We start from the raw sequence: 26685 nt of genomic DNA on the forward strand, positions 1-26685 counted from the left end.
ACCCCTTGGGCCTCTGGCTCCTGAGATCTTCTTGTCCATTTAGGGAGGAGAAAATGAGTCTCCATAAGGGGAAGGCACTGCTCAAGGTCATGGACCCAATTATGGGGCAAGAAGAGGACACCTAAGACATCCTCCTGACACGCTGACCTCACTCTGGGTCTGGCGCTGCCTGGACCACCCTCCCTGGGGTCATCAGCACTTGGGAGGCACAAAGCAACCCCCCCCAAGCTCTGCCCAGATCTAGTCTTCACCCCTGTTCTAAGATGACCCTTGTCCTCCAAGTCGACAACAGTGGGTATCCACGGACAGCTCTCCCAGCCCCCATTTCCCCCATACCCTTCACCCCTTCCTCACCAGGGTCCTCATTGGCCACAAATAGGAAGCATCCTGTGTTTCAGTCGACAAGCTTTATTGGTCAGGGAGTGAGAACAGGAAAGGGACTGAAGCTGGGGGGCTGAGGCTGGGGAGGCTGGAGGCTGCACAGCCAATGGGGAGCCCCAGGGGGCTGGTGGGGGAGAGTCCTCAGTGGGTGGTCTGGTGGACCTGTTCGCGGCTGGAGATGACCCTGCCATCCTGCACCTCCTCCACAATGGTGCGCACCTGGCGGGTGGTCACGGCTGCAGGAGACAGACAGCCGGGGTGAGTGGGGGCCCAGCCCCAGCCCCCTGAGCAGAGCCAGCTCTTCCCACCACGGCTACCTGTGTCCACGCCTCTGCTGGCCCCTCAACATCACACCCCGACATGTGCCCCCTCTGACCCTACCCCTCCCTCCTTCCCACCCTGTTCCTTGCTGGTGCCCCTGGGTGAGTCCCACCTCCCAAATGGTTTGATTCTGACCCTCTGCAAGAGGAAGACTGCGCAGATCAGACGCTAGTCTGAAATGGAGTCTGATTCCATTTCTCTGCAGTCTCCAGGACATGGATTTTGCCCCCTTCAGACAAGGATCTCCAAGACAAGACCCTGGTCCCCATCACCTCCCTTAGACTAGAGACCCCAGGGCTGGGACCTTATCTTCCTCATCAGACTGGGATCTGGAGGACAAGGATCAAGTCCCTTTCTGCCACCAGACAAAAGACTCCAGACATGAGACTGCTTTTACTCATCCGTAAGGTCCCAGGAGCAAAGAGAGTGAGATCATGTGCCTATCAATGAGAGTCTCAGAGCTGGGACCACATCCCTTTCCTCAGCCTAGGATCTCCAAGGTAAGGGCCTTTCCCTGCCCCGCCCCCATGGAACCAGACAGTGTCTCCCTCATCTAATTAGGACCCAGGTCTCTTCCCCCACCCCTGCTGAGGATCAGCCATCATTTCCTGGAGCTCCTGGGGACACTCCCCCAGTAAGGTGCAGGTGGGTTGCCTGCCCCATGAAGCCCCGCCCTCGGTTACCAAAATGCTTACGTTCTTTGGTCTTGTACTGGGTCAGGCTGCAAAAAAAAAAAACCAAAGATTAGATGTGGGCCTGAGACTCAGCTCTGCCCCAGGCCCCCAGCCCTGGCCCGGCTCCCGCACTCACTGGGCGTCCTCGCCCTCCAGCAGGCGGCGGTAGGTGGCGATCTCCTGCTCCAGCCGCGTCTTCACGTCCAGCAGGATCTTGTACTCCTGGTTCTGCTGTTCCATCTCGCAGCGCAGCTGGGCCAGCTGCTCCTCCACGCTGCCGATCAGCCCCTGGATCTGCGACAGCTGCACGCAGTAGCGGTTCTCTGTCTCGGCCAGGCTACCCTCCAGGGACGCTTTCTGCGGGGAGCAGGAGAGGCCAGATCAGCGAGGGTGTGCAGGGCCCCCTCCAGAGCCCTGGGCACCTCCCCACCAGGCCCGGCAGCGCCCCTACCATGCTGAGCTGGGACTGCAGCTCGATCTCCAGGGCCTGCAAGGTGCGCCGGAGCTCCGAGATCTCGCTCTTGCCGCTCTGCACCAGCTCGCTGTTGGTGGCCACCTCGCGGTTCAGTTCCTCCGTCTGCAGACAGGACACAGGACACGGCAGCATGAGCCTGGCTTCCCTTTTCCAAGGCGACCCCCATGGTCTCCATATGCTCAGCCCAGGGCCCACTCTGGACCCAGACAGACACCTGGAGCACCCACTCCCTGCAACTCCCCTCACCATGGCTGCCTTCCTGACCTGCCTAGGCCTCTCAGGCCTCCTTCCAAACCTGACTGCGGGAGCAATGCCTTCTCATTAGCCTTCCACCTCCCCAAACCCAGAAGACTTTGAGAGGCTGTTAAATTTTACCTCTAATGCCTTCAAGAAGAAGGTACAAGAGTAGGAAATTCGAGAACCAGCCAGGACAGTAGCCAGACCCGTGGTACTGGTTCCTAACTTCTTGAGGGACAGATGGAAGCTCCTGGGGTCTTGATTCTCCGGCTTTATTCCCGAGGGGGACTCCCCCTGACCCCCTCAGATCCCAGTTTCAGGCAAGCTGAAGGCCTGTGAGTGCAACAGTCAACCCTGATACCTGGGGTCCGTGCAGCTCACCGGGGTTAAGGCACCCAAGGTGCCAGGGTCTGGGCTTACTGTGGGGACTCAGGCCCTGCACCCCACACCCTGGGAGAGACCTCTGGTCTGCAGCAGCCCTCACCTTGCTAAAGAACCAGTCCTCAGCATCCTTGCGGTTCTTCTCTGCCATCTTCTCATACTGGTCACGCATCTCGTTCAGGATGCGGCTCAGGTCCACGCCAGGGGCGGCGTCCATCTCCACATTGATCTCGCCACCCACCTGTCCTCGAAGGGCTTTCATCTCCTGTGGAGGAAGGGGTGGTGGGTGTGGGTATCCCCCGCTCTGACCTCTCACTCCCAACCTTCCCAGGCAAGCTCTCCAGACCCCTCCCACAACGTCCCCTTTGTTCTGCTCACCTTCTACCCTCTGACCCTCCAAATGACTTTTGTTCACCTGTCTGTGTGGGCTTTGCCTCCAATATCAGACTAGGGGTTCCCCAGGATAGATTCTGTGCTCCCTCACTAGACTGAAGACTCTCTGAAAATAAAATCTTAATTCTTAGGCCTGAGCCCCCAAAACCTCCCATCTAACTTCCAAACTTCTACCTAGGGTCCATATTGGAGGGTTTGAGCTGGGAATCCTCCTCAATTATCTCCTGTCTGGTGAGGGAGGCCAGGATGGGCATAAGAGGCTTCTGTGGGCCCCTGGGAGACTCCCCAGATGCAGGGAAGTAGGGTGGTACATGGAGAAGGCTGCCCTGCATGGGGAACTGGGCTCTGCAGACAGGGCAACACTCTAAGCTAACCAGCCTGGACACCTGGGCAGCACCCTGCCTTCAAATGATGAGCAGGGTGGAGTGAAAGCCAATCCCAGTCCTGGGGCCCGGAGACCACGAAGGGCAAGGCCCCACCCCTGCCCGTCTTCCTGACTCCTCTCCTCTCTGCCTCCTGCCTCCCCTAACTAAGCCCAGGGACCTTCAGAATCTGCTGCACAGTAGGAGTGCTCGTCCCAGTCATAGCAATGGCACAGCCTTGGCACAGCAGTGGAGCCCTGCCACCCCCTCACATCTCTTTGACCTACTGCCCCGGCTGCCTCACCTCCTCGTGATTCTTGCGGAGGTAGGCCAGCTCCTCCTTGAGGTTCTCGATCTGCATCTCCAGGTCAGCTCTGGCCAGGGTCAGCTCGTCCAGCACCCTGCGCAGGCCGTTGGTGTCGGCCTCCACGCTCACACGCAGGGCCTGCTCTGTCTCAAACCTGCAAAGGGAACCAGAGAGTTCTGTCAAGATGCTTGGACTGGCTGGTGCAGGTTCTGACCAGCACCCTTCCCTTGAATGATGAGGGGGTGTTTGTTCAGTTGCTAAGTCATGTCCAACTCTTTGCCACCCCATGGACTGCAGCATGCCAGGCTTCCATGTCCTTCACCATCTCCCAGAGTTTCCTCAAACTCATGTCCGTTGAGTCAGTGACACCCTCCAACCATCTCATTCTCAGTTGCCCCCTTCTTCTCCAGCCCTCAAATCTTTCCCAGCATCAGAGTCTCTTCCAATGACAGGGTGGAGTGGAAGCCATTCCCAGCCCTGGGGCCCTGGGAACGCAGGGCAAGGCCCCACCCCACCTGGCTTCCTGACTCCTCTCCTCTCTGCCTCCTGCCTCCCCTCTCTCTCTTCCATCACCTGACTAAGCCCAGTGATCTTCAGAATTTGCTGCTTTTGCAGCATCCTGGGCTAAGAGGTGAACTCCTTAACCCTCAGATTCTGGACCTTGCCATCAGCAACTGAGGAGGCCTGGGCTCCTCAGTAGGGAGGGCTGCCCCCAGTTTCTCCCCCAGACCCTGGCCAGGGCTCACTTGGTGCGGAAGTCATCAGCAGCCAGGCGGGCATTGTCGATCTGAAGCAGGATGTTGGCATTGTCCACGGTGGCCGTGAGGATCTGGGAAGATGGGAGAGAGATCAGGTCCCTGGGTTGGAATAACTCAACCCAGACCAGGATTCTGAGATGAGACTGTCCATCTGGGGGCCAGGATGTGGCTACCTTCTCCAGGAAGGCTCCCTTCCCACCCTGTCTCCCTGCTTTACTGCTCTACAGTTGGTGACAGAGGCAGGGCCAGCAGGAGTCTGATGGCTGATACTCCCCTCCTCCCCCCACAGAACCCCCTTGCCAGACTCTGCCTTAAACCAAAGCAGACAGCCAGCTGGGAGTGCCAGGCTAGGAATGCAGGAGAGCCAGAAAAGAATAGAAGGATGCCCCAGGCAGCTCTTCCCTAATCCTGGAAAGAGGATGGATGTGAGAAACACCCTCCTATTACAATTCGGGATACAGTGCCCCTGAGAGGCTTCCCGCAAGAGGAAAACTAAAGGAGCCCTCACCAAAATGTACTTCCTAATCAGAAGTCATGACCCCGGCTAAGCCCTGACCCCAGGCTCCAGGAGGCAGCCCTGCTCCAAGTTTACTGAGCCCGTCTTGAGGGTGCAGCAGGAGAGATGGAGAAGCCAGAAAAATCCCCAAATAAGGCATAGAAGTGGCCTCCTGAGGTCCCACCCACTCTCTCCTGCCTCCTCCTCCCAGCAGGTGCCAGCAGGAGATCACCAGACCCCTGATACCACCTTAGCCCTAAATCCCCCTCTTGTTCCAAAGAAAGCCGTGTCTGAGTATCCAGCAGCCCCAGGAGCCCAGCCCTCCCCCTGCCTCCATCCTTCTTATCCTACAACCACACAAGGTGGTAAAAAGCTCCATGATGGGAAACAGGCTCCAGGGAGCCCCACAAGACCTACTTGTCCCTAGCCCAGGCTACTGTCCTGAAAAAGAACTCGTAAGCCACATAGTGGCCCCAAGGTGGGCTCCCAGAGGCCAAGCTGGAGCCAAGCTGTCCTCGGCTCCCCGAGACCCTGTGGCAGCCCCCAGGCTGGGCTCCAGGCCTTGATCAAGGGCAGATGGTAGGGGAGGAAAAGCTGTGCCCCACCCAGGACCCCTCCCATCACAGCTCCTACCTTGTTGCGCAGGTCCTCGATGGTCTTGAAGTAGGAACTGTAGTCAGGAGCCGGCCCCGGGGCCTGCTTCTGGTACCAATCATGAATCTTCAGCTCCAGCTCCGTGTTGGCCTCCTCCAGGGCACGCACCTTGTCCAGGTAGGAGGCCAGGCGGTCATTGAGGTTCTGCATGGTGGCTTTCTCACCTCCCACCAGCAGCCCGTCGACACCTCCAAAGCCACCTCCAAAGCCACCGCCGACAAAGCCACCACTGCCATAGCCGCCACCAGAGCCAAAGCTGTAGCAGCTAGAGTAGCTGCTGCCTCCAAGGCCACTGCCCAGGCCACCGGCAGACCCCAGCCTGCAGGAGCCACCACCCAGGCTGCCAGACACGTGGCAGGAGCGGGATGAGCTGCCCCCCAGGCCGGAGGAGCCCTTGATGGAGCCGGAGGAGAAGTGGCGGATGGTGGTGGTCATGATGGTGGCAGCAGATGGCGGGCAGACACGGAGCGAGAAGGCTGGAGAGGAGAGAAGCCCAAGATGCTGTTACTGCCAGGGCTCACCAGCCTCCTTTATAGGCCCTGACAAGTGGGCGTAGCGATTACAACAGGCTCACTCCTCTGTTTCCATTCCCCTGGGCTTTCATCACTGCTGGCTGCCCGCCAGCTCCCAGGTGGCTGTGGGCCCCCTCCCCTCCCACCGCCAGGTCTTTGCATCATTTCTCTGAACCCTCACGCTGGGCGTCTGCGTGTGTGTCTCTGGTCTCAGGCCCGTCACCTGTGATTCAGGCGGGCCCTCCAGCTACGCTTTCCCATGACCTAATAGGGAGAAGAGGAATAAGAAGGACGTCACCGTCACGGGCCCTCCGAGGCAGCTGCCACCCCAGCCACACCTGCTGGGACCCTGTGTCTGGTGGGCAAGTTGGCTTGGAACCCAGGCTGCTCCCAGCCATACACCATGCCACAGCTGGTGCTCCCCCTGGGCGGCAGGGGGGGCAGCAAGCGCCGAGACCCCATCTTGCCTTGGACCCAAACCCACTGGGCTCAGCAGGCAGCAGCTGGGTCAAGGTTGATTACCGCCCCATTTACAGAAAAGGGAACTGGGGCTGCTACGGGAAGGGTGTCCCTCTGCCCGACCTGACTCAGAACCCGGCTGGCAGGCTTTCATCCTTCATCCTTCACTGCACTCAGCCACAGCACCCTTCCGCCTCCCCGGGGGCCCCTGACACACTGGCCCCCCCTTCTGCAGAGCCCTGATGCCAGGGGAGCATGTAGGGGCTATGATTCCATCTGGCTAGTTTTCTGCACCTATCTCGCACCCTGGAACCCCCTGGGACCCTAGCATCCTTTCTTGGCCTTTCCCCATTTTCTCTTTCTCAGGTGGGGAGTTCTGGGCTGGAGCAGGCAAAGAGGAGCTTAGCTGCAGGCTGGGGAAGTGGCAGGTTGGGAGGGGGCATCAAGATAAGGGGAACAGGAAGAACTGCCCCTTCCAGCCTCCCTACCCCTCCTGTGCCCCAAGAACCCTTGGATGGGGGGTATGTGGCTTCAGATCCCAGCTGGCTGGAAATCTTAAGGACACTGCCCAAGAAGACGGTCTTCCTGGGAACCCTCAACCCCCGCCAGTTGGGAGAGGTCCCCTGCAGCCACCCCCAGAGGCCCCACCCCATCCTCTGAGCTAGCCCCTCAGAATGGGCCGAGTGCCCGCCCCACAGCCCCACCCTGCCCTGCCCACCACCCTCAGTCCCAGGGTCCCGGCAGGCCTGCTGGGCGGAATGCGGTCGTGTCTCAGACTGCTGATGGCTTCCACTTCCCAGACAGGCCCAGACAGCCCCCACCAGCAGCTGAGAGAGATTCCCCAATAGCCCAGCAGCTGCCAAGCCACCAAAGCAAACAGGACGCCCCCCCCACGCTCACACGCAGAGCGGCCACCCCGCCCCATACACCCCCAAGCCCAACAGAGCCCGTCTGGTTCCCTGGGCTGGCCATACCCCTGCCACACTCACACCCTTCAGTGCCCTGGACCACTTCTCCAGGAAACCCCCTGCCCGGCCCCTCTCCCTCTGATCTTGACCTTGTACCTGCCCCAGGCTGAGGCAGGGCGCTCTCTATAACAGGTGTGGCTCCTGGAAAGTCTATGGGGCCCTCCCAGGGGCCAGCCACCGATAATGGGGGACCCAGGGACTGATTCTCAAAAACTTCCCCAACCTGGTGGACTGTCCCATCCCTCCATCCTCAAGCATCCTGCCTCCCTCCTTTGGGCCCCAGGCCCAGATGGGGTGGGAGAACAGATTGGCAGGTGACAAGCAGCCCCAAACATTTAACAAACTCTCATCACCCCTCCGTCGCTAGCCCACACTGCCCAAACCAATGACCAGACCGAATCACAGGAGACATTGAACTTCAAGCAAAGCTTTAATTGCAGTCACTGGGGCAAAGTCAGGAGGCCCCCCTCAGCGAGGGGAGGCAGGAAGCAGACAGAGAAACACAACAGCTCTTGGGTGGTGGCCCAGACGGGCTCTCGGGGCGCGGCAGTAGCATGCTGGGAGCTGGAGGCGATGGCTGCCCCTGGGCCTTGGAGGCTGGGCTGTTGCAGGTGGAAAGGGGCCTCAGTGGGTGGAGCGATGGACCTGCTCGCGGGAGGAGACCACCTTGCCGTCCTGGACTTCCTCCATGATGGTCCGCACCTGGCGGGTGGTCACCGTGCCTGTGGGCGGAGGGGGAGGGATACACACAGAACCTCAGGCTGGAGGACCTCCCTGAGCCCCCCGCATAGAAGGGGCCTCAGCCTCTCCCCACCCGCCCTGGGCAGGACAGGGCAGGCTCTTACCTTCCCGAGTGGGCTGTGAGACCAGGGACGAGGAGTACTGGGTGGACAGGCTGCAGGAAGAAGGGGAGCTGTCAGCCCAGGGGTCCCAGTGGGGAGTCCAGCCCCGTGGGAGGAGGAGCAACTGGCTAGGCCGAGGGGAGAGAAGTCCCAGGAAATCGGAGAGAAATCACAGCATGGGGTACACGGCAGAGAATGGCAACCACAGGGTCAGAGGGACAGGCCCAGTGGGCAGGAATAAGGAAAGCGGATACCCCAACAGGAGGCCCAGAGGCATTTTGCTGCCAACCAGGGATTTATAAGGAGAAGCTGAGTGAGTGGGTTTTGTTTTTTTTTTTTCGTATCCTGAAGGGCCCAACAAATAAACTTCATTAAAACAGGAGAGACTGTGGTTAGACTGCAGATGGATTGGCCATCATCACAGAGCAAAACGCTGGAATGAGTGACTAAGCATGGAGACTCCAGGATATCCATGGCCCCTTTACACCAGGGCCTGAGCACCCTCCCAACTCCAAACCAGAGCGTCACCCATCCTGGACAGTGGGATCACCAACCAGTCACTGGAACCAGAAACCCAGTGCCATTGTTACCCATTCCTTCATGCACTTACTCAAACATTTATTGAGTTCCTCCTACAAGGCACACTCAGCCCCACTTTCAGGCATCCAGCCCTGCTGTTTTTAGCTAACACATCCTATGGGTGCACTATCTCCCCTCCCCCGTCCTCCACCTGCCTTACAGCAGGTCTTCCTCCCCGGTGACTCAGACGGTAAAGAATCTGCCTGCAATGCAGGAAACCCGGGTTCAATCCCTCGGTCAGGAAGATCCCCTAGAGGAGGGCATGGCCACCCACTCCAGGATTTTTGCCTGGAGAATTCCATGGCCAGAGGAGCCTGGAGGGCTATAGTCCATGGCATCACAAAGAGTCTGGACATGACTGAGCGACTAACACCTTCCCTGGCCTTACTCCCTGCTCCAGCCTCCTGACGGGTCTCCCTGACCTCACCCTGTCCCCTCAGACACATTTCTCTCTCTGTAGCCCAAGTGACTGTTCTAAGATGTCTTGACAACCATACTTCTCTCTACACAAAAGCGCCCTGTTGGCTCCCCAGAGCCTATACCATCCAGTGGGACCCCAGCCAGTATTCTCTGCTTCATCTCCTGCAAGCCTCCACACCTCCTCCTGCCTCAGCTGGTGCTATCCCTCCCTGGGTGAAGCCACCCCGGCCCACCAAGCACATGCGGGCTGCCCTCCACTCACTGGGCGTCCTCGCCCTCCAGCAGGCGGCGGTAGGTGGCGATCTCCTGCTCCAGCCGGGTCTTCACGTCCAGCAGCACTTGGTATTCGTGGTTCTGCCGCTCCATGTCACAGCGGAGCTCGCTCAGCTGAGCCTCAATGCTGCTGATGAGCCCCTGAAGCTGGGCCAGCTGGGCTCCATAGCGTGCCTCGGTCTCCGCCAGGCTGCCCTCCAGCGACGCTTTCTGGGGGTCAAGGTATAGGTAACTAGGGAAACCGAGCTGGGGCCCTTCCCCACGATCGAGCCCCCAGAAGTGGGTCCCCAGGTGGTGCCGGCCTGTGGGTGCTGCCAGCATGGCAGGGTGGGAGGTGGGGCAGAGTGTGAAGAGGCAGGGCAGGGCAGGGAGCCTCTGGTTCTCCCAGCGGGGGTCCAGGAGGCGGGGCCCAACCTGGAGCGGTGGGCACAGGGCAGGGAGGGGACAGCGGCCCTACCATGCTGAGCTGGGACTGCAGCTCAATCTCCAGGTTCTGGACCGTGCGGCGCAGCTCTGTGATCTCCGTCCGGCTGCTCTGCAGGGCCTCAGTGTTGGTGGCCACCTCGCGGTTCAGCTCCTCGGTCTGGAAGGCAGGATGGGGCCCCTGGGGCTTGAGGAGGCTGGCAGAGGTGAGGCAGAGGGCAGGGGCCACACCCGAGCCCTGACCTCCCAGACCTGCCCTTCCCCCGCCCTAGAGGGCCTCAGGCCCACTGGTACACACTGGCGCTTGCAGGATTCATCTTGTCCTGCGGTCCTTTGCTTCTTCCTTACTGGGTTGCAGGCACACGTAAGGGCAGGCCCTGGCCTTTTCTCTCTGTGTGCCCATCACAGTCTGGGTGCTGCCACTGCTCGGTGTGTTGTTCTTACTGGGGGCATAGGAGTCTGCATCCAAATACACACCTGCCTACGAATTCCCGGGGTTGGGGGAGTGTCTGGTGGGGTCAGGAGATCTGGCTCTGCTCCCCCTGCCCCCGTGAAGGGCTATGTGAGCTTGAGGCCTCTCTGAGCCTCATAGTCTCCCCCTGAACGTGATCGTTTGGTCCCAACTGGTTTCCAAAGGTCCTTCCAGCTGGGAATCCACATCTGCAAATTTTCCAGTCAGTGCTGAGCACAAAGCACAAGCATACACACGTGTGCACACCTGCTCACGCGGGCCACCCACCTTGCTGAAGAACCAGTCCTCGGCATCCTTGCGGTTCTTCTCTGCCATCTTCTCGTACTGGTCGCGCATCTCGTTCAGGATGCGGCTCAGGTCCACGCCGGGGGCGGCGTCCATCTCCACGTTGACGTCCCCTCCCACCTGGCCTCGCAGGGCATTCATCTCCTGGGCAGAGAGGGGTACAGGAGCTCACTCAGGGCCATCCTAGGGAGAGTCCCTGGGGCTGCCTTCTCATTCTGGGAGAGAAGATTGCAGACGACAGACACAGACAAGCCAACAGCTCCTCACTCTGAAGGTGGAGATAGATGTTGTCGTGTCTCAAACGCGCATGGCTTTGGATGTCAACAATCTCCCCCAACACACACTTGGACGGTGGACTTCGCCCAGCCCCAGTGCGTGCTGGGGCAGGAGAGAAGGCAACTCCTGGTTATGCTGGGGGATGAGCAAGGACAGCCTCACTCCCTGCCCTGACCCCTCGCTTCGGGCCCCTACCACCAAACGCACAGCACAAGCACAGGGAAAGCAGCCCCTTGCTGGTCCTGGGGGACTCAGACCTCATTAGGGAATGTGGATCTGCTCAGGGAGGCATCCCCAAAGCCAGCCTCAAAGTCAAGCAGAACCACTTGAACTCCTGCTGTTGGGGCATTAGGCTCTCTCAGCTCAGGCCACCCCAGAGCCCTGGTGAGAAGGAAGCCACAGGGCTCATCAGCCCTCCTGCAGGGTCTTGGATCCCTACCCTTGGGGTAAGCCTTGGGGTCCCTAGGAGGTGGGAGAAGTGGCAGGGTGGTGGCGGCAGAGCTGGTGCAGAAATGGCTCAGGCAGACCTGAGGGAAGACCCGCCCCTGTGCAGCCTTGGATAAATTCCTTAACCTCTCTGAGCCTCAGTCTCCTCACTGGTAAAGGGAGGAACTCGTTCCTTTCTCACAGCGACGCTGTCAGTATCAGCTGAGATAATTGCTGTGAATCACTTGGAATGTGCTGGGCAGATGTTCCTTGCTGTTATGACTATCACTATTACAATTAACCATAATAATTAGCCGGCGTGTTCTTAGACCCATTGGCCTATTAGATGGTTAACTGCCACCACAGAGCAGTCTGTGCCTCGAGGGATAGAGAAGTATCTTTCTGGAGAGGGGGCCCTCCAGGCCTCAACCAGGGCCCTCTGGGGGTCTCCCAGGGTCAGAGCCAGGAACACATCAGAGACAGGAATTGGACGGAGAACGTGGCCTTGGCCCAGGAAGATGTGGGGAGCCCAGCCTTGCCTGTTCCCAGGCAAGTCTTTCCTGCATCCCCGAGCCAGCCTCACCTCCTCGTGGTTCTTCCGGAGGTAGGCCAGCTCCTCCTTGAGGCTCTCGATCTGCATCTCCAGGTCAGCTCTGGCCAGGGTCAGCTCGTCCAGCACCCTGCGCAGGCCGTTGATGTCGGCCTCCACGCTCATGCGCAGGTTCAGCTCCGTCTCGTACCTGGAGAGAGGGGAAGCATGAGCCGTGGAGTGCCGCGAGGACACCTTCATATGCACAGAGAGCTCTGTGGGGTGCAGAGCCGGACCGCACCAGCCCCCTGAGCCGCCCGGGAGGCCCTGACTCACTTGGTGCGGAAGTCGTCGGCTGCCAGGCGGGCATTATCGATCTGCAGCACCAAGTTGGCATTGTCAATGGTGGCCGCCAGGATCTGGGGGACATGGTGGGGCTGGTGAGCAAGCATGCCTGGCAGCCCTGGGAAGGCCTTGCAACACCCCTCTGACAGCCCTTTGGATAGTGGGCTGGAGTGAGAGAGATGAGGGCCCCTGTTTTCTCCTCACAAGGAGAGAAAGCATGATACCTAGGCATGGATACCATGATGCCAGTAGAAAGACCCATATGCAATCCTCTCCCACCATGGGAGTCACTGCCCAAGCTGCCTGGACCTCACTCCATCTTCCCCAACTAAACTCACCTCTGGGCTTAGTTGCCACCTCCTCCAGGAAGCCCTCTTTCATTCCCTGAGTCTTTCCTCCCCATCATTCCTCCCCTCGGCCCATCTCTCTTACACAGTACTTCTCACAAGTGCAATTTTTTTCCATGACTTTACGTGTATTTTTCTTCTCTCCCACTGGTCTCTTGCTCCAGAGGAACGTCGCCTTGTCTCATGCCTGTATCATTCTGTTTGGAATCCCCAGCCCTGGGCACAGTGCCCAGCCCAGAGTCAGCCCCCAGGAAACATTAATTTAATTAAACAATTAATGAAATAGTTAATAAAGCTATGATGGGTCCCACATCAAACCTTAGGACAAGGTTTTCTTTTCCCACAGGGTTATCTGGGAGGTTCAAATGACCACAGGGAAAGGGGGAGGCTCTGGAAGGAGCAGAGCTGTCATTATTGTTGTGAGAAACACAGGAGAGAGGCTCCCGTCAAGGGCCATGGGGGAGGGGGAGGGGGAGGCCCCTGCACGCTGCCCAGAGGAAGCAGAGAGGAAGTCTTGGCAGATGAGCTGGGTAGACTTTGGAGTTTTTTAAGACTGAGGGTTGAAGCGTACGAGCTGTGAGAGGGGGCAGCCCCAGGAAACTCAGGCTGGACCTCAGAGCCCACTTGAGGCCCTAAGTTCTGAAAAGGCTCCCTGGGTCAGGCTCGGTTTCCAGACTGAACCCAAGAGCCAGTTTGAACTCACCCCAGGGCCTCAGTGGGCCGGTCTGCAGCCTGCAGACCTGCCCCACCTCCCACCTCCCGCTCAGGAGGCTGATGGGGCCCAGCGAGGGGGTGGTGGTGCAAACCGCCATGGGGCAGTGACTCAGCGGCCTGGTGCGCATCGCACTGGGGTCTGGGGTGAGGAGCTGGCTGACCCCGGAGCTCGGGAACACTGACTCACCAGGGCTCCCCTGGGTTCCCTGCTGCCCAGACCAAGGCCGGTATCTGATCTGGCACTCCTGTCGGTGCGGCTTCCAGGGGGCAACTGCAGGAGTTCCCTTTCTGGCCTGGGTCCCTGGCAGGAGCAGGCAAAGCCCCTCACAGGGCCACAGGCCTGGTTCTCCACCAGGAAATTGAGCAGACTGAGCCCAGGCCAGCCAGCCCCCAGCATAGCTCTCCCCAAGCCTGGCTCTTGAACCTCTTTGACCTCTCTGCTGCCTCTGGAAACTGCAGCCCTTTAGGTCCTTCCAGCCAGAAGGTTTGTGCAAAAGACCCAGGTGCGACGTTCACAGAATGCCAAGGTCATGAGTTCATAGAGATCATAGTGTGTGTGTGTGTGTGTGTGTGTGTGTGTGTGTGTTGCCTCTTCCATCAGACTAAGTTAGAGAAATTTCTCCCCTTGGGAGCTTCCAGTCTGAGTGGGAAGACACAGCTCCTTCTTTCAGGGACCACCCCGCCCTCCTCCTCAAACTCTGCAAGGAGAGACAGCATCCGCCCTTAGGAAACCCCAGAGTGACCATCGTGGAAGGAGTGAGGAAGACCCAGAGCAAAAACAGCTGTGAGAATATGTCAAACTCAGTGAAATCAGCACAATGAACACAGTATAGACTGAACCTCAATGTATAGAAAGGACCCCAAGGTCTGAAGACAAAAGTCAAGTGCCATCCATCCAGGAGGACTGCCTGGAGGAGATGAGGCAGGTAGCAGGGGAGCAAACTCAGAGGAGAATGGACTAGTGAGAAGGAGACTTCCAGCCTCATCTTCCAGCAGCCACACCAAACTCGTCCTCACTTCTGTGCCTTTGTCCACACTGATCTCTATACCTGGAACATCTGCTGCTGCCCTCAAGGTTCTGAAGACTTCCCTGACCATGCCTACATCACCCACACCAAATACCCTCCCCCAGGAAGAAGGAACTCCACACAGCCTCCCTTCACGGAATGCCCTCCAGGCCTAGGGACCAGAGCTGGGTTCCAGGGCAAGTGAGAGAGAGTGAATGAGTGAATGAATGATGGAAACCTAGGCTGGAGGAGAGATGTTGGCAAAGGTCCAGAGTTGGGATGCATGAGTCGGAAGTAGATACTGAGGACAGAGGGCAGGGAGTACCCACCTTGCTCCGAAGCTCCTCGATGGTCTTGAAGTAGTGGCTGTAGTCGCGGGCGGGCCCGGGCCCCTGCTTCTTGTACCAGTCATGGATCTTCACCTCCAGGTCTGCGTTGGCCTCCTCCAGGGCACGCACCTTCTCCAGGTAGGAGGCCAGGCGGTCGTTGAGGTTCTGCATGGTCTCCTTCTCACTGCCTCCCAGCAAGTTGTCGGCCATGCCAAAGCTGGAGCCGAAGCCCCCGCCCAGGTTGCAGGTGTAGCCCCCGCCATAGCCGCCCCCCAAGCCCATGGAGAAGCGGGATGAGGACATGGACATATTGCCAGAGCTGCCGACTCCCAGGAGGCTGGGGGCCCGGCAAGCACCCCCAACACGGATGGAAGACATCCGAGAGAAGCCCCCGCTGGGCATACACAGGCCCTTGACAGAGCCGGAGGTGGAAATCTGGCGGATGCTGGTGGCGGTGGCGGCCATGACGTCCACAAGTCGAGCACAGGGTCTGGTCCGGACAGAGACCCCGGGCAGCCCTTTATAGCCGGGCTAAAGCGGGGCTGGGCCCCTGGCCCTTGAAGTCGGAGCCAAAACCCCAGCCGTGTAATTTGCTTCTGTACAAGCCGCCCAGGGCCTGGGGCTCAGGCTGGACACCCGAGTGCCTCCCCGGCCCCCTCCCCTGCCCAAGCCTGGCCTGGGCACGATGGCCTCTTAGCCGCCATTGTCTGTTAGAAACAAAGGTAGTGTTGGAGCCGCAGCCCCCGGGGTAGGGTGATCTTCCATCCTCAACCGCAATTAGGCAGCTGAGCTCATTCTTGGGGGAGTCCGGAGAACCCAACCCTGGGAGCCAGAAAGGGCCTGGGACAAGGCTCCACAGGCCCGGAGCCTGGGGCTGCTCTGGCCCCCCACCCAGCATTCTTGGATCCCAGGCAGAGGGTGGAGAGATCCAGGGGGACACCCTCCCCCACCCCTTACAGTGGGAGCAAGTCAGCCTCTGACCTAGGGGAGCCCCCAGCTCTCCTGGGATTACTTCCAGCCTGTGCAGGAGACTCAGTCCCTCACCAGGGGGCTGCCCTATCTGAGAGGAACAGTCACAGCTGCTGACCTGAGGGAGCCCTGGATTCAAGCCTTTCAGGAAGTCAGTTCACTGCCCCGGTTGCCTCATTTGCAAAACGGGGTAACTCCTGCTTCCCAGGGTCTTTGTGGGAATGAGTCAAGTGGAGGCCGAGGGAGAGAGGGAATCAGAGAATTGGTTAGGGTGACCGCCCCTGCTCACCCTACCAGTACCTGTGGAAAGATGCCCCCAAAGGGCCCCCAGAGGAGGCGCTGAGCGCAGGAGAGGCAGGACCTGCCGGGCGGCCGCACCCTGGGGAAGGGCGGCCCCTGCAAGGAAAAAGCACAAGCCCACATCCTGGCGGCTGGCACCCGCCCGCTCCCAGCCAGGAGATTAGCGGCCTAATCTTGGCGGTGCTAATGATTTAGGCGCTGCCAGGACCCTGGCGTCTGTGTCTGCACGGGGCCTGTCTGAATGAGAAGCTTCCAGGGGTGGAGGGAGGCACGTGGGTGGCCTGGGCTCTGGGCCCACACACACGGGGACAGGGAGGGAGTCAGGGTTCCATTGAGATCAGAGCTGGTGTGCTGAGGTCAGACTGCTGGAAGGACTTCCTACCTAGAAAGTGGGTGGCCTCGCACGCAAGGGTGTCTCCTTGTTGGAGAGTGGGGACTGCACAGGCTGCCGAGAGGAGACAACCAGAGTTGATTCTGCTCTCACCCTGACTGTAAAGTCTGGGGGTTCCCAGCGTTCCTGGAAGTGGGGAGCAGGGTCTCAAGATCAAGAATAGGGGGCAAGGTCAGAACACCAGGTCTCTTCCACGATATCTGGGAGGACTGCCCGCTACTCCAAGACAGGCTGGGGAAGGGAACAAACAGAACCCGGGGTCACCTAAGTGGCTCAGAGGCCAGCCTTGCACCAGCCACTCACCCCCAGAGAAAGAGCTTCCCCTCCCCGCTGGAGCCACCCTCCCTGGAACCCCTCTCTCCCAGCAGCTGACTGCCCTCCTCTGTCCAGACAGGCCTCCCTAAGTTCAGAGAAGTGAATATGAAGCAGAGCTAGCAGCCTGGAGAGGGGGCCAGGCCACAGGGCACCCGCCACCCACCCTCTGCCTCTCCAGAGCCTGCATCCCACCTCCAAAGAGCCCAGACGTTAGTCTTGAAGCCCAGTTTGAAGGGACAGAGAGTTTCCTAACCTTCTTTTCTCGAAAATCACCAAGGCCCCACAATCACCCCGTTACTCTACCCTCTCCCCTGCTGACATCAGGCTGTGCGCCAAGGGCAGGCCCTAGGTTTCCCCACACCAGTGACTCCCAGGCCCTGTGCCTCTGGCCTTTGGGGACTCTGCCACTGTTGGAGCCCCGCTCCACTTCTGTGCCCACCTCAGCCCAGAAAGGCCTCACTTGCAGAAGGACAGGCCCAGCTCAGCCCTTCTCCCCAGGTGAAGGGGCAGAGACAGACCCCAGGAAGGTCTCCCTGGCTCTCTGGAGAGTGTGGCCATCCTTGAAAGACCTAAGAAGACCCAGACATGCTTCCTTCATGGCTCCGGACAGCCCTTGCCGGATCTCCCCAACGACGCCATGAGGAAGCCGAGGCCCAGGGTTTCTGAGCAGCCGGCAGGCAGTAGGCAGGGCCTGAAGCCAAGGCCCGAGCAGCGCCCACTCTCCATGCCAGGCAAGGAAGGAAGGCCTGGCAGGAGCCGAGGTCCTCTCATCCGTGACTCCTCCTGCCTGGGCCTGTCCTCCACCCCCAGCAGGGAGAGGCCCCTGGCAGCCGGAGGGGCAGCGCCAGGCCCACACCCCCCGCAGGTGTCAGCAGCTTGGCCCAGAAGGGGAAGAAGAGAGGAAAGGGAGGAGGCAATCCAGCCCCAGAGGCCGCTGGGAGTCCAGAACAGCAGAGAGGGGACAGCAGGAGACCCCGGGGAGATGGCTGAATCCCCCCAGGGTCCTCACGACAGCCCCGGGCTTGACCAAACCTACAGGCCCTGGGTCTCCTCTCCAGAGGTTGCTGAAGAGCCCATGCGTTCTTGGCATGAGTAGCACAGGCCTGTCTCAGACTCGAGCAGGACTAGGGTATGCGGGGAGGGTCCCTGGGACTACACCCACCCTATGGTGTTGGTGGAAGGTGCAAGGTGATCTGGGGGCCCCGTATGCAGTTGATGTTCAACAGATGCATATCAGGACTTCACTGGTGGGCCCGTGGTCCGCCTGCCAGTGCAGGGGACGCAGGTTCGATCCCTGGTCTGGGAACTAAGACCCCACACTGATGTTGTTGTTCAGTTGCTGAGTTGTGTCCGACTCCATGCCACGGGGCAACTAAGCCAGCATGACACAGCTACTGAGCCCGAGCTCTAGAGCCTGCGCTCTGCAACAAGAGAAGCCACCGCAATGAGAAACCCACGCACCACAACTAGAGAGTAGCCCCCACTCGCCACAACTAGAGAAAACCTGAGCACAGCAATGAAGACCCAGCACAGCCAAGAATAAATGTTAAAAATACACATATTTTTATTAAAAAATCGATGCATATTGATGGTGACAAACATCTTGCCACATCAGCCCACCTGACCTTGGCTCCTACCGGCCCCCCAAGCATTAACTGTCACCCTCCTAGGACAGTGCCCACCCCGCCCAGAACCCAGAACACAGCATGTATGCAGCAGGCGCTCTGTAAGTGTTCACTGAGTTGTTAGGAACGAGGACTCTGGACCATGACGAGGGTGGAAGACAGGGACCCAGGAAGGGACTACATGGCCACCTACACTCCCTCCAAGGAAAGAGTCCATATCGGGTGAGGTTGGGGAAGTGAGAGGCCCAGGATGTGGGGGTGGGCTCCCAGCTGGCACCTTGGCTTGACTGATGAAGAGAACACCCCAAATCCTTGAGGGTTCTCAAAGACCCTACACCCAGAGCCCGGCCACCAGGGCCTGTCAGCTTGCTTCCTCACAGACCCTGAGCCCCTCTCACTTGCGGGGACCTCGCCCAGGATGGGCTACACAGGGTCACCAAGGGTGCCCTACCCCTTACCTCACCCCGAGCAACCCCACCCCTGGCCAGGAAGTGCACCCTCGCCCCGCCATGCTTGCCCTCAGGTGGAATCCTCTTCTGTTTCCTCAGCCTCTCTCCTGAGGCCCCAGGGCCGCCCTGCCCAGATCCACCCGCTAATGATTTGTGTCTGGCTCCAAAGAAGGCCCCACCCTCCGACTCCCCGGCAGCCAGGGGAGATGCGAACAATCTGGGCCCTCAGGAGGCATCCAATTAGAAGAGTCAGAGGCAGGGGGTTTCTCCAGTGCCCCCACACATACCAGAAGTCCCCAGGGGCTCCCTTCCCCCATAACTGGTTTCCAGGGAACATGCTCCCAGGGTAGACCCAAGTTGGGACTCAGCCACCTGGGATACTGCGTCTTTCCAGGCAAAGCCACATCAGCTGTCCAGAGCCCTGTCCCAGCAAGGGCCAGAGGCCTCAGTGCCCAGAACAGGAGGAGAGGGCAAGGGAGGCCCCAAACCAATAGGAACGGATGGGGAGGAGGTCCAGTAAGGGGAGCCAGAGTGGGGCACAGGTGGGAACCCTTGCTGCTTCTGAGGCTGGAAGAGTCCAGCTTGAGAGGACCAGCTTCTCCCCTCTGCCCCCCCTTTCTTTCCCCTATCCACCCTTCCCCTTCCTTGGCCTGAGGTAGCTAGAGGGGAGGATGAGAAGGCAACAGGTCAGGGGGGTCCCCTTTAAGGCCCAGGGCTCATCCCCTCTCCCCTTTGCCCTGAAGGCTGAAGGGGACCTGAGGACCTGTGGGAACCAACTCAGAAATCCCAAAGGAACTCCAGACTGCCCGTCCTCAAGACCCCAGCCTCCCAGGCCCCCAGGCCCTGCCCCACCTGCCCGCTCAACTCTCCATGCCCTGCGAGACTGGTTCCTCCTGGATTAATCCACCCTCACTGGTCCCTGCTCTTCAACACTCTCAAGTGATTTCCTCCAGGGGATGTGTGGCCCAGGCTCCCTGAGAAAGAGGCTTCATCTCCCCTGTCAGAGTGGATGCTTCCTAGGGTAAATGTTCTGTCTGGGGAATGTTCTGTTCTGTTCTGTTCTGAGTGGGGACTCAGACTGGGAGCTCGCTCCGGGGGGGCACTGAGTCTCACTCGTGTGATGCTCTGAGATTGGTGTCTCCTTCCTCCCAGCTAACACCACTGGCGGGAAGAGGGTCTCTTGGTTCTTCAATCACCTATACCGCGTGTATCCTCAGTCGCTCAGTCATATCCGACTCTGCAACCCCATGAACTACAGCCCACCAGGCTCCTCTGTTCATGGGATTCTCCAAGCAAGAATACTGACTTGAGTTGCCATTTCCACCTCCCCACCTCCAGGGGATCTTCCCAACCCAGGGATCGAACTCGGGTCTCCTGCCTCTAGTTCCTTGGCAGGCAGATTCTTTACCACTGGGCCTCCTCTGATCACCCTGCCCACCACAAGACGATGCACACAACTTACCAACAAGCAAGGGGAGAAGCACAGCTGTGCAGAGGCCTGGGCCCCATGGACTACTCTGTTCCACACGAGGCCCCCAACTGCTCTTCCCCATTAAAACCTGCCCCAAGCTGGCAGCTTCACAGCCCCCTGGTCCTGCCTCTGCCTCAAAACCCAGGCCCTGGGCTTGTTGTTCAACATTTCAGATGTGATTCATTTTCTCCAGTAAGGTTTTGTTGGAGAGGAATCACAGCCCCTAATCTTCTCAACCCCCATGATCACTATTCCACCCCTTATGGAAAGAGCTCACTCGGGAGGCCAACTCCAGGAGCCTGGATCGATGCAGACTCTGCTGTGGACAAGTCACAACCCTTCTCTCAGCCTCACCTGCAAAATGAGGCTACTTGGTTTCCATGACAAAGTCTTCGTGAGGCTGACATGAGGCAGCGGCTGGCCTCAGGCCTTGTGCACACTAGGGATTTGGAAGGATCAGCGACTCCCAAGCTGGCTGGGTGAAGGCTCCCAGGGTAAGAGGTAACCCTTCCCTCTGCTAGGCAGATGTGCCCGTCCTAACCTCCAGAACTGTGTACCTTATATGGCAAAAGAGACTTTGCAGATGTGATTAAGTTAAGGAATTTGCATTCCTTAACTGGAATTTTCTGGATTTCCTGGTTGAGCCCAATATAATCACGTGCATGAGTGCTAAGTCACTTGAGTCATGTCCAACTCTTTGTGATCCCATGGACCATAGCCCGCCAGGCCCCTCTGTCCACGGGATTTCCCAGGCAAGGATACCAGAGTGGGTTACCATTTCCTACCTCAGGGTGTCTTCCCTGACCCAGGGATCGAACCCGCGTGTCTTACATCTCCGGCATTGGCAGGCGGGTTCTTTACCACTAGCGCCACCTGGGAAGAGTCCTTAAATAGGGGTGGGGGCGGGGAGAAAGCTCTGTGACAACAGAAGCGGAGGTCAGAGTGAAGAAGCCATGAGTGAAGGAATGTAAGCAGACTCTAGGAGCAGAAGAGGCAAGAACAGTTCTCCCTGAGTGCCTCCAGAAGGGGCTCAGCCCTGCTGACAGCTTGATTTAATCTTGCAAGATGCCCTTCAGACCTCAGACTTCCAGAATTGTCAGATAATGTGAGTGTTGCTTTAAGCCCCTAATGTTGTCATTTGGGATTTCCCTGGTGGTCCAGCAGTTGAGAATCTGCCTGCCAATGCAGGGGACACAGGTTCGATCCCTGATCCAGGAGGATTCTACATGTCGCAGGGCAACTAAGTGCATGCGCCATAACCGCTGAAGCCCAAGCACCCTAGAGCCCGTGTTTCACAACAAGAGAAGGTACCACAATGAGAAGCCCAGGCACCTCAACGAAGAGTAGCCCCTCCTCGCCACAGCTAGAGAAAACCCGGGCATGGCAGCCAAGACCAGTGCAGCTGAAAATAAAATACATAATCATTAAAAAAATGAAGCTGTCATTTTTTCCAATAGCAACAGGAAACTAATACACTCTCCCTCACCTATTCTAGCGCCAGAGTGCTAGTCGCTGTCACTTATGTTAGAATTATTATTTGGAGGTGGATCTGCTCCCCTTCTAGAATTAGAATCCTTTACAGCCAAATGAGGGCTTCCCTGGTAGCTCAGCAGGAAAAGAATCTGCCTGCAATGCAGAAGACGCAGAAGACTCGGGTTCGATCCCTGAGTGGAGAAGATCCCGTGAGAAGAACATGGCAACCCACTCCAGTATTCCCGCTCGGAGAGTCCCATGGACAGAGGAACCTGGAAGGCTACTGTCCATAGGGTTGCAAAGAGTCAGACACAGCTGAAGTGACTGAGCATGCACGCACAGCCAAAAGACAGCTTTCTGTTCATCTCTGAACCCACTCTAAGGTCTAACTTGGCACTTTATGCACAGGAAGTGCCCAATCGATGCTTGCTGGATGCAGACAGTAAGTGCCCAATGCTGGGCTTTTCCTTAGCAACCATTCATCGCATCCATGGCGGGGCCATCACTAGGCAGGGTGCCAAGAACTCAGCACTGAGTCAGCTGAGCCCTGCCCTTAATAAGCACAGGCAGGTGAGCAAGAAATGGACACGCGGTCCATCCCGGGGCCAAGTTATTGTGCGGTGATGAAGGTATGTATATTCAGGCACCTGGGAGGAGCAGGAGGGAGCGACTCATTCAGACCAGGCTGCTGCTGATGGTTTCACGGGGAGGGACCACAAAGCCGGGTTTCGAAGCCAGGGCAGGGCTTTGCCAAGCAGAGGAGATGAGGTGAGAACACATCCCAGCAGAGGTGGGTGGGGACCAGGAGACTCGCAGCTGGATCACTGTTCACTGGGAGCAAAAGGAATGCCAAGGGAAGGAACTCTCAAAGGAAACACATTTGATTGGCTACTGTTAGTTGAGCATCTACTGTGTGCTGGGCTATCCCTAGGCTCTGGGGGTAGGGTGATGAACAAGAAAGACGTCTTTGCTTTCATGGAGCAGACACTCTAGTGGGAAAGATGGAAAACAATCAAACCAGAAAATGAGATGTTCTCCGTGGAAGCATGAAAAGGGAAACAGTGCTTCCGGGGGCCAGGGCAGGAAGGCCTCTCCCAGGTGACATTTAAGGGGAAACCGAATTAAGGAAGGAGCCAGCTCATGCGAGGAAAGGCGTTCCAGGCCAAGGTAATAGCTAGTGGAAAGGCCCTGGGGCTGAACTAAGATGCTCCTTTCTTAGGGAACTAGAAGAGCTAGCATGGCTGGGGGGTGAGGGTGGTTACCAGAGGAGAGGTGGGACTGTGTAAGCTCAGAAAAGGGCAGGGGCCCCCACAGGGTAGTGGTTCTCCTTTACTCACAGAGCTGGCGAAGTGAAGTGAAGTGAAATCGCTCAGTCATGTCTGACTCTTTGCAACCCCAAGGACTGTAGCCCTCCAGGCTCCTCTGTCCACGGAAATCTCCAGGCCAGAATACTGGACTGGGTAGCCGTTCCCTTCTCCAGGGGATCTTCCCAACCCAGGGATCAAACCCAGGTCTCCCGCATTGCAGGCAGATTCTTTTACCAGCTGAGCCACCAGGAAGCCCTGATGAAAGCCAGGGCTGAAAACTGTGCTCCAGAGTCTGGGGGGACCAGAGCAAGGCATGTACATCCTGGTCAAGCAGTTTTTGTTTGTTTGACTGTGAACTTCCCAGAGCCTTCAACAAGCTAATGTGCGCTGTGACTCTCCAAGGAGAAGATAGCATTTCCCAAACTTAATCACTCATGAAGCCCCTTCCAGGAGGAGCAGGTGAAGGTAGGGCTCCTTGGAACCCATTATGGGAATCTGTGGACCAACTCATAGGGCTTATTAGAGGGAGAAATGGCTAGAACGAAGGTTGGAAAGAGAGACCACCATGAAGGGTGTGCTGAAGAGTTTGGACTTGATTCTGTAGCAAGAGAGTCATCCAAGCATTGCTATGATGGTTCATTTTGTTTTTGTCTACTTATTGAGATTTTAATCATACAAAGGGATATGATCAATCTCTTCAATGCCTCCATTTCCCAGTTAATAATACCACAATCTTTCAGTTAATAATACCTCCTGGAGAGCCACCTCACTCTCTTTAATCCATCGTGACCGTGAGCTATAATTCATTCACTCCTGTCCCTCCCAACCTCCGCTCAGGCATCCAGGAATTTTTTTCCTTCTCACAAACAATGATATAATAAACCTGCCTGAACATCTAGCCTGGTGAACTTCTACCAGTATATCCTTAAGGGAATTTTGACAGTGGGATTACTGGATGAAAGGATAAATCCATGTTTTTCTTTTGATGGCTATTGCAAAATTTTTATTCAAGGTGAGTGAAATTATATCTTTGCTTTAAAATACCCCAATCTCCCCAATAAAAGGTGGTGGAGGAGAGAGAAGGAACAAGAACGGCAGCATGTTCGTGGACACAGAAAATAGACTGGTGGTTGCCAAGCAGGAGTGGGTTAGGGGAGGGATGAAGAAGGAGGCTCGGGTTCACAGATGTAAGCTTTTATATACAGATCGGATAAACAAAGTCCTACTGTATAACAGAGAACTATATTCAATACCCTATGATAGGGACTTCTCTGGCAGGCCAGTGGTTAAGAATCTTCCTTCCAACGTAGGGATCATGGGTTCAATCCCTGATCGGGGAACCAACATTCCACATGTCACAGGGCAACTAAGCCTGGGTGCTGCAGTTACAGAAGCCCATGAACCGCAAGGAAGACCCAGCTCAGCCAAAAAAAAAAAAAATCCTATGATAAACCATAATGGAAAAGAGTATTTTAAAAAGAATGTATATACATGTATAACTGAATCCTTTGCTATACAGCAAAAATGAACACAACATTATAAATCAATTATATTTCAATTTTTAAATATTGAAAAAAGAAAAAAGGAATGGCAGCAAGTTGACAATTACTGAAGCTGAGTGATGGGCATATTATGAATACGAATATTCACTCCTTAAAATTCACTGGAAGGACTGATACTTAAGCTGAAAGCTCCAATACTTTGGTCACCTGATGGAAGAACTGACTCATTGGAAAAGACCCTGATGCTGGGAAAGATTGAAGGCAGGAGGAAAAGGGGACGACAGAGGATGAGATGGTTGGATGGCATCACCGACTCGGTGTTTGAACAAGCTCAGGGAGCTGGTGATGGACAGGGAAGCCTCGTGTGCTGTAGTCCATGGGGTCACAAAGAGTCAGACACGACTGAGCAACTGAACTGAACTGATGGGCATATGGGAGTTTGTTCTGCCATTTTCTCTACTTTCATGTATATTTGAAATTGAAATTTGACTTTGCAATTTTTTTTTTTTAAAGGCCCCAGGCAGGCCCAGTGCTCTGTACATCATGGATCTTCACCTCCAAGTCTTCCTAAAAAGTCCTACACATTTTCACTTCCACCAACCATGAATCCGAATATTTCCCTCAACATGCCCATCAGCACTAGGTCTCATCGAACTTTGAAGTCTGTCTGTTGCTATTTTTCAAGTTTTGTCCTTTCAATGGTTGAAAAAGTCCTCTCTGTTGCTTCAATTTCCATTTCTTTAATCTTGAGTGAGACTGACCATCCTTCCCTAAATTTTTTCATTCTTTCTTGTTTTTTTGTTTAATTGTTATTTTATACTGGACTACAGTTGATTTACAATGTTGTGGTAGTTTCAGGCGTACAGCAGAGTGATCCATTTATCCATATACACATATCCATTCTTTTTCAGATTCTTTTCCCATATAGGTTGTTACAGAATACTGAGTAGAGTTTCCAGTCCTATACAGTAGGTCCTTGTTGACAATCTATCATATACAGAGTAGCGTGTATACGTTCATTCCACATTCCTATTTTATTTCCCCTATCACCATATTTTCCCTTTGGCAACTGTAAGTTTCTTTTCAAAGTTTGTGAGTCTGTTTTCTAAATAAGTTCATTTGTATAATTTTTTTTAGAAATATGTAACACTTCACGGATTTGCATGCATCCTTGCACAGGAGCCATGCTGATCTTCTCCATATTATTCCAGTTTTAGTCTATGCACTGCCAAAGAGAGCTCCCTTCCTGTTTTTTATGAGCCATGTGTTCCTGCTCTTTACCTTTTTCCTCACTGTGGGATCTTGTCCTTGCTGACTGGTGTGAGCTTTGGTCAACGTGGAAAGAAGGCCTTTCCTACATGAGTTACAAATGTCTTTTCTCAGTTGACCATTGTTCTTCCAACCTTGTTTACAGTGTTTTTTCCCCAAACAAATGATTTCCCTTAGGTCACATTTGCTAAAATTTTTCTCGTATGAGTCTGAGCATCAGGGATTTTGAAGAAGGGCTCAATTTGGTGGTGATGCGAAAGCTGGAAGGGGGCCAAAGGCCGGCCCCCAGGCTGAAAGGATGGCCTGGGAGAGAGATGATGAGGGCAGGATGGGACACAGTGGCTGAAAGGGAGATAGGGCTGAGTCAGGGAGGCATGGAGATGACACTGCATTTTCGGGTTGAGCAGATGGGCGGTCATGATGCCACCGACTCTACCAGAGAAGCCAGACAGAAAAGTAGAGTTCAGAGGAAGAAAACAATTCTCCTCGAAGTACATACCACTCTGGATGGCCACACCTATTTCCTGCCTCCTCCTCTAGACTCAGGCAGGGACCCTCTCCTCCTCTCTGTCCCCAGAAACGGTCGTAGCAAATGATGCGTGATAACTGCAGAAATGAATGAATATGTGAATGACCGGAGCTTGAGGTGCCTCTGCCTGACTGGACATGCCAGGGGGTGAAAGGAGGCGCCACCACCACCAAGGGACTGATGGGTTGCCCCCTCGTCTGAGCCAGCCGGACCTGGCTGCGTCCACTCACCAGCCACACAGAAGCCTGCCACGCTTTGTGGCAGATAAGAGCTGCATTTGGTTCTGAGAATTTTAGCATCCACAGGTTTGCTGGATGTGGCCGCTGGGGGAGCCTGTGGGCACCAGGCGCAGAAGTCTTCCATCTAGAGGCAAGTCAAGGAAGCCTGGAGACTCCAGAGGCGGAGCCCTGGGACTAGCTCCCTGAACCTTCTGGAAAAGC

General features: G+C 56.5%; 2 protein-coding genes and 1 non-coding gene across 3 annotated transcripts; all 3 read right to left on the reverse strand.

Moving 5' to 3' along the window:
- Positions 1 to 522: 522 nt before the first annotated feature.
- LOC128065617 (keratin, type I cytoskeletal 17) lies at positions 523 to 5874 on the reverse strand. Its single transcript, XM_052658830.1, has 8 exons — positions 5419 to 5874; positions 4278 to 4360; positions 3529 to 3685; positions 2573 to 2734; positions 1828 to 1953; positions 1513 to 1733; positions 1398 to 1423; positions 523 to 617 (listed from the first exon to the last, which is right to left on the reverse strand). Exons 1-8 carry the CDS (start codon positions 5872 to 5874, stop codon positions 523 to 525), a joined length of 1326 nt encoding a protein of 441 aa, XP_052514790.1.
- A 2128-nt stretch (positions 5875 to 8002) lies between these two features.
- LOC128065606 (keratin, type I cytoskeletal 42) lies at positions 8003 to 20552 on the reverse strand. Its single transcript, XM_052658815.1, has 10 exons — positions 20520 to 20552; positions 15916 to 16010; positions 14646 to 15141; positions 12240 to 12322; positions 11958 to 12114; positions 10655 to 10816; positions 9950 to 10075; positions 9482 to 9702; positions 8224 to 8273; positions 8003 to 8100 (listed from the first exon to the last, which is right to left on the reverse strand). The coding sequence occupies exons 3-10, from the start codon at positions 15108 to 15110 to the stop codon at positions 8003 to 8005; spliced, it is 1362 nt and encodes a 453-aa protein (XP_052514775.1). The 5' UTR covers positions 15111 to 15141; positions 15916 to 16010; positions 20520 to 20552.
- A 5030-nt stretch (positions 20553 to 25582) lies between these two features.
- On the reverse strand, positions 25583 to 25686 carry LOC128065703 (U6 spliceosomal RNA). The gene has a single exon (XR_008201086.1). It is a non-coding gene; the product is annotated as a U6 spliceosomal RNA (small nuclear RNA).
- Between the last annotated feature and the right edge of the window lie 999 nt (positions 25687 to 26685).

Source organism: Budorcas taxicolor, chromosome 19 (genome assembly GCF_023091745.1).
Source record: "Budorcas taxicolor isolate Tak-1 chromosome 19, Takin1.1, whole genome shotgun sequence".
In the NCBI taxonomy this organism is placed as follows: domain Eukaryota; kingdom Metazoa; phylum Chordata; class Mammalia; order Artiodactyla; family Bovidae; genus Budorcas; species Budorcas taxicolor.

Coding starts and splice junctions, on each gene's coding strand:
- LOC128065606 (XM_052658815.1), bottom strand. CDS start 15,110: ATGGCCGCCACCGCCACCAGCATCCGCCAGATTTCCACCTCCGGCTCT. Junction 12,323..14,645: donor TCGAGGAGCTTCGGAGCAAG/GTGGGTACTCCC, acceptor CATGTCCCCCAG/ATCCTGGCGGCCACCATTGA. Junction 10,076..10,654: donor AGGACTGGTTCTTCAGCAAG/GTGGGTGGCCCG, acceptor CCTGCCTTCCAG/ACCGAGGAGCTGAACCGCGA.
- LOC128065617 (XM_052658830.1), bottom strand. CDS start 5,874: ATGACCACCACCATCCGCCACTTCTCCTCCGGCTCCATCAAGGGCTCC. Junction 3,686..4,277: donor GCTGATGACTTCCGCACCAA/GTGAGCCCTGGC, acceptor TTCCCTTTGCAG/GTTTGAGACAGAGCAGGCCC. Junction 2,735..3,528: donor TCCGCAAGAATCACGAGGAG/GTGAGGCAGCCG, acceptor CTTCCTCCACAG/GAGATGAAAGCCCTTCGAGG.